General features: G+C 34.1%; 1 protein-coding gene across 1 annotated transcript in view; it reads left to right on the top strand.

Annotated features, from left to right (window-relative positions):
- RYR2 (ryanodine receptor 2 (cardiac)) overlaps positions 1-6,896 on the top strand; it is a 342,788-nt gene that overhangs the window by 325,834 nt on the left and 10,058 nt on the right. The window contains exons 98-100 of the mRNA XM_010562945.1: positions 3,524-3,584; positions 4,962-5,108; positions 6,430-6,564. Of these exons, the coding sequence (XP_010561247.1) occupies positions 3,524-3,584; positions 4,962-5,108; positions 6,430-6,564 (343 nt within the window). The remainder of the gene's footprint in view (positions 1-3,523; positions 3,585-4,961; positions 5,109-6,429; positions 6,565-6,896) is intronic.

Genomic DNA, 6,896 nt, shown 5'->3' with positions numbered 1-6,896 from the left:
ATTCATTCAAACCAAGAAATCCATCCAATATAATACTAACTGATGATATTCCAAGGGAAACTTGAAACCATACTGTCACTTTTTGATTCACAGCTGTAGAGCTTTATTTTTATATGACCTCATATTCTTTTAAGTCTTTGAGCTACTTGATCAAGGTAGTGAGCAGAAATAAACAGGGGAATGCAGTATTATGCATGTTACTGCGTTGCTATCCATATCAGACTTACTTTAAAAAATGAAGATACAGAAAAATGAACTGTTCCTTTTTCCATATAGGTCAATATTCACTTTATTTTTAGGATCTCTACAGCTATTGCTGTTTGTAAAATATAAAATCATCACATTAAATCGACTAGAGATGAGTTCCCCTACTGCTGTGTTTTTTTGCCATTTCATGAGAGAGTATCCTGCCTGTCCATAAGCAGTCCTGTCCATGGTGTTTCATACGCAAGACAAATATAGTTACGGATAGGTGGAATGTAGTCACAAGAATATGCCTGACACTGAGTGGTATTGGATCAGAATAAAGTAAGGAATTAACTTGCTACAATAATATTTTCAGAAATAAATTTCAAGAGGTTCATTTTACCACCTGAATATGTTATTGAACAATATTTCAGTGAGAAACTGTTCTTAACATTTTTGATCCTTTTTTTCCCCCTTTTCCCTCTAGGACAGGGTTTTCTATAAATTTTTATTTCTTTAATAACTTAAATTTGGGGCTAGAAAATTTTCTTATAACTTGAAATTGATGAAAATGGTATTGGCAGCTCTTAGCTGTGCTAGACTGTTGTTGGAGAAGCCATTTGATTGTTCAAGAAGCACTCCTAGCTTTGGTGAAAGGGCAGCATGCTAGATTTATCTTTAAGTACTCTATGGTATCTGGACCATAGTGCAGTGTAGGGACCTTTGAGACTAGTATGATTCTAATGATTTCAAGATATGAATGCGGATTTTGTTACAGATGCATTTTTCCATCCTTATAAACTTGAAAGCCTGTTAGAAAAAAACTTGCAGCTTTTATTTCTCTAGTGTATGTAGTTTGTTACACAAATATCATCCCTGCAATCCTAATCAGACAGTAAATGTCAGCCAGTCACTATGGCCTGAGTCACCACGGAAGAAACTCGGGTGAAACCTTAGGCTTTAGTTTCTACAGAGCTGCTGTCTGCCATGAAGGGAATAATGAAGCAAAACGAGTTGCTGACCATGTCATCAATATGCCTAGTAAACTGTGATCAACTCTCATTCTTTAAAAGAGTTTTGTGCCACCATATGAGGAGTTTTAGATTTGTTAACCTAGAAATTTGTTGCCTTTGCATAGGTTAAAAAAACCCCAAAACCATAAGTAAAATGGTAAGAAAGAAAATAATAGTCTGTTGAATCTTGTCTAACTAGATAATAGACTCTAGAGTTCACCAGTAGTCTCTGTGCTTATGTTATTTTTGTCTTTACAGAGCATTAATAATGTAACTGTGCTCTTTTAACTGCTCTGAGCTAAATGTGTAGTCTTATGGAAATTCAATAAAGGCAGAAAAGTATAATTCACTGTGAGTAAAGGGTAAAAAAATTGACCCTAAATGAGTTACTGTATCATGTAAATGTTTTCTGCATGGAAATAAAATGTATGTATGAAAGATCTGCCATATGTAAATTTGAGAGCAAGGGTCAAATCCTTCATAAATCAGAGAACTTCTACTACATTTCGTCTGCTTTTCCCTTTTTGTTCAAGTAGACTAATACACTTCAGAAGGACAAATGAATTCTTAATTAAAATAGGCTGTAGACTATTTGGAGTAGATGTCTGGATCTAAGTTTGATTTAATGCTGTTTTTCAATTATAGTAGCTCCACTTATATCTATGTAGTGTTTATACTGTTATACAGAACGTTCAACTTGAGTCTTTTGCCTTTTGGTTTTATGTGTAAAAATGGTGTTAATTTTTGGTTGTATTAAAGAGTAAATACTGTTGCATACAAGTAGGAGTTTGGTATTTTTATGGCAAAGTATTCCTTGGGAGTGTAATATTCAAATAAAACTATTACTTTTATGTGGTTAGTGGCTCTGGTTATAAAAGTATGAATTTTGGAAATCAGACCTCTATAGACCAAGTTTTAAGTCTTGGTATTCCATCTAAGGGCTCAGACAATTCCATATAAACATTTGGCACAGAAGTACTATGTGCTTTTGTATGTGGCAGGTGTATGACATCTGCCAGCGTTATTTCAACTTGTTTAGTCCTTGTCAGCAGCTCTTTTAGGAATTCACTGACATTTTAAGGGTAAAAGCAGGACAGATGACATTTTTCATGCTATTATTTATATTTGTTCCTGAATTGTGATCCAGGCTTAGAATTTTTTTGTGTCAGTATAATACGATGATCCAAACCTTTCTAAAAAGAAAAAGTCAAAAACTAGAGACGACAAGATACAGTTACAAACAAAAATGGTAAACATCCTGTTTGGTAACTTAGTTGTATCACTTCTCTATAGAGGAAAAAAAAATGCTTCAAGCAAATTAATGGGTTTAATTCTAGGTCAAAAAATGGAGCCTAAAGTTGAGACATTTATTTGTGTTGATAGAGTAAGAGGAGAATTAATACGTAAAAGTATTAATTAAAGAAATACAAGGGAAAAATTTGGAGAGAATAGTTTACAATATCAGTCTGTACAACATAAAAGTTTGTTGGAGAGAGGAGAATAGAAGAGGCTAACTGGCTAATATAACAAAGCAACAAAAACTGTGGAAGAAACTGGGAGCCCAGAGCTGGACCCAGCACCCCAGGGGTGGCCTTACCAGTGCTGAGTTCGAGGGGAAGGATCACCTCCCTCGACCTCCTGGCAGTGCTCCTCCTCATGGAGCGCAGGGTACTGTTCGCCTGCTTTGCAGTGAGGGTGCGCTGCTGGCTAATGCTCAACTTGCAGCCCACCAAGAACCCCAGGTCCTTTTCTGCAAAAGCTTTTAATACACATTTCTTTCATTCCCATTTATTCCTGATATCAGTGGAAAAACAAAGCACATGAGCGCTGAGATTCATTTCACCTTGCTTTGTCTTTAACGTCATCTAATTGTGTCACCCAAGGTATGCTATCGTAACTAGTGGTAAAGAATTGGCATTTTGGGGTGCAAATTCTCTGACCTTTTTTGACAGCTACTTCAGGCTTAGATGGGTAGCATTTAAAAAAAAACACAACAACATATCTCTTTTTCTCCATGCATTATAGAGATGGTTGATTTCATTTGTATGTCTGTGATAACATTGTAGACATTGATCAGCATTAGGTCTGATGAATCCAAACCACTATTTATTAATTTGTTTTTCTGCTTTTTTTTTTTTTTGGACAGGTCCATTCCAGAGTTAAAGTGTGAATTAGAGCAAGGTTGTGATGTATTTCAGCTTTTGGAGAAGTAGATCAGCTGTTGTCTCCTGTGTTTATGTGGCGATACACTTCCTACAGATTGTGTTGCATATTTTCCTATTCTGTTTTGATATAAAATGCAATTTATTTTTTTATTTTTACAGGCTAAATTCCATTGATGTTAAGTATCAGATGTGGAAATTAGGAGTTGTTTTCACTGATAATGTAAGTTTATCAGTATATATATATATATACACACACACATAAATATATGTATATATTCACCTGCTAAAAAGCAATATACACTTGTTAACCAGAAGTGCTTCAAAGGGAGGTGTGAAATACTCTGGATTATAATTTATTTACTACATAGATGAAGAAAATCTTGGAAACTTAAAAAGGCATTGCCGACATCTTTTCCCAGTTACATAGGTATTAGTCTATAGAACCTCAGTCAGTTCCCGCCCCCTTTCTGATATGCTTTAATCAGGAGCAGTAAGCAAGTGCTGCGCCATAGAATTAGAAAACTGACTATATAAATTCTAATTGCCATTTTTCATATTGTTCATAAACTTCATGAACACTTGAATACTCCTGGAGCACAGCCAGATCGGTATAGTTAATGTATGTGGAACTGCTAAAATTTGTGTCACTGAAACTGGTAGTAGGATGTGATACAGAATGAGGCTGCTGATTTTAATAATTTGAAAAAATGAGTCTTTAAAAACCAGAAAAAAAAGATTGATAAACAAGCCTGACTGTTAAAATACTTTGCAGTTTAGGAAGTCACTCATCAAATGATTATTAAGAGTCTTACAATTATAACTTGCCTAACTCAGTTTATTTTACTGGTGGAAAAAATGGTGGGGGAACAAATGATTTTGGAACTAGGACTGCCAGAGAAATAAGGTATAAAGTGACTTTAGTCAGGAAGAGTGGAACGATAAGTGTCCAGGTCTCCAGACAGCATCATCTGTAAAGAGTTAGAGTTTGTTCAGGATTAGGTTTTTTTCTAAGGGAGGGACTGTAACTTCTCTTATAAATATGTACTTGTCTTTAAGTCCAATAAAAATTAAATGATAGAGGAAAAGATGAAATTAACATTTGTAGTAATAGTTAGTAGACTACTTAAATAACACTTACATGTTTAAGTAGTAGTTTTAGTAGTTTGAATTAATTATACAATTCCTTTTATTGCTTGCAGAGTCCTTTCATTTGTCATTAACCACATTCGGGCTTTAATATTTTAATGTAATGATTTAGAAATTCATAAACAAAAATTCATTTAAATCAGAAAAACTTTTTACATTAAAAACATTAACAGATGAGGGTTTAGCAATTTCAAAATTAGTTTTTACAAATTCAGATTTTGAATATGTCAATTTTTACCATGCCTTGCGAACTCTGTATTTGCTGATTCAATATTTTTGCACAAAGAGAAAATTATCAAAGATGTCTAGCAAATTCTATGTAAAAAAAAATAAATTGTTTTCTATTTAAAGAAAAGCCCATTCAAGCAATTTCTATCATTCCTCAGTGTTTTGAATTAAGTTAAAGATAATAGCCACGAGTTTTATTTTGTGATGAACTTTTTTCTGTTAGTCTTTCCTTTACCTAGCGTGGTACATGACCATGTCAGTCCTTGGCCATTACAACAATTTTTTCTTTGCTGCTCATCTCCTTGACATTGCAATGGGATTCAAGACTTTACGAACTATCCTGTCATCAGTGACTCACAATGGCAAACAGGTATCAACTGTCATCTCTCTTCAGCTTTTTTACTTAAGGAGTACACAAGAAAGATCACTTCATGACTTGTCAATCCGCAGAGCAGCTGAATTAACAGATTTGTTCTTTCATCATGAAGTGTAGAACTTTGGTCAGTGGGGAAAATAGCCAATGAGATTTATAAGTGTAAGAAAATGGGACTAGGATGTATGACAGTCTCTAGCTGTTGTGAGCAACTGTGTCACAAAGTTGCTGTTTGAAATGTTTTCAAGATGCATCCACAGAAAGGTCCAGTTGAGGCCCAGTTACTCTTTCTGTTAGTTTGAGAAACTCAACTCTTTGATGATAAGTAATCTTTTCTTAAAGAAGCTGTACAATCTGAAAATCAAAATGGCTAGTGAAGCACATGACACATAAAAGACTCTTACATATGAACTCACCTTGACAAACTGTTATTTGTTTTAATTTGTGGCAAACTTAAGTTTCATTTGTGGAACAAAAAATGTGTCATGAAAAGTTACAGAAATCAACATACTGCATTCTTTACCCTTCAAAGAACAGATTTTCTTACATTCTTAATTCTGATTTCTTAAAGGAACAAAAAAGCAAAAAAATCAGTCTGCATGTGAAAAAAAGTGAAGTATTCTACCTTTTAAAAATAGTCCTGAAGTTTTAGCAGATTATCTGTGAAGTAAGGGGGCATAATTTATGACAAGGAACTTTTTAGGTCTGGCAGCTAAGTGAAATGTCAATTTGCAGGATATTGCAGTTCACTTCCAGCTGCTTTCCATAAAGCTCAAGGCAAAATTTTAATGGTGCTGCAGTTGAGCAGTGGGTGTTTGTTGCTGCTTCTCTGAGGTAGATGTTAAAACATTAGGAACAGTTTGTTTTATATGTGATTTTATAGATGTAAACAAAATTGTTTTGGTATTAAATTACTAGAAATATTATATTGGAATTATATAATGGGTGATATTAAATAGTAGTACTATTTCTATGACGTAGTAAACTTTCAGATATTTTTGTCTGATTGTGTGGGTTTTCTATGATTCTAATGGATTGATAGTGTATGTATCCACTAGATTTTGCAAGATTTGTCTGTGTCGTGTTTCTGAAGCATATTCAAAATAAAACAGGTGAAATGCACAATCTTTGCATGAAAATATGCAGATATATTACCAAATATTACAAAGATATGCAAAGAGACAGAGAAAAAGTAAAGATAGTTTTCCTTCTGCTAGTACATATAGGTTATTGTTACTTTCCTTCTCTTTTTGCAAAGAAAATTGTATGGCATAATTTCATGTTGCTGTTATATCCACTCCATAATTTTGTCTTCCAGCTTGTCCTAACAGTGGGATTACTGGCAGTAGTAGTATACTTGTATACAGTAGTGGCATTCAATTTTTTCCGCAAGTTCTACAACAAGAGTGAAGATGGTGATATGCCAGACATGAAATGTGATGATATGCTAACAGTAAGTCTTATTTGCTTTCTGGATTTTTTCTTAAACTGTTATGTTTTTGTCCTGACCTTCTTGTAATTCCTATTCATACAGTCATATTGTTAGCCAGCAACAGGAAAGACTATAATTGAAGGCAAAGGAACAAATATAAGGAACACCCCTAACAACTAGATATAACCTGTGTATGTTAAACAAATACACCTATAAATGAATAGAAGAAATGTGATGGTATTCTTTGCTATAGTTTTTCAAAAAATGAAGAGCAACTACAAGCTGTGAAGCTGAGCCAAGTCAGTTAAAGGGCAGTACTTCTGAATCCTGAGGTTCTACAGGCCATTCAGGAG

The sequence above is a fragment of the Haliaeetus leucocephalus genome, unplaced genomic scaffold, assembly GCF_000737465.1.
Source record: "Haliaeetus leucocephalus isolate CR32 unplaced genomic scaffold, Haliaeetus_leucocephalus-4.0 Scaffold162, whole genome shotgun sequence".
Taxonomy (NCBI): domain Eukaryota; kingdom Metazoa; phylum Chordata; class Aves; order Accipitriformes; family Accipitridae; genus Haliaeetus; species Haliaeetus leucocephalus.
This window is presented reverse-complemented; position numbering and strand designations above follow the sequence as displayed.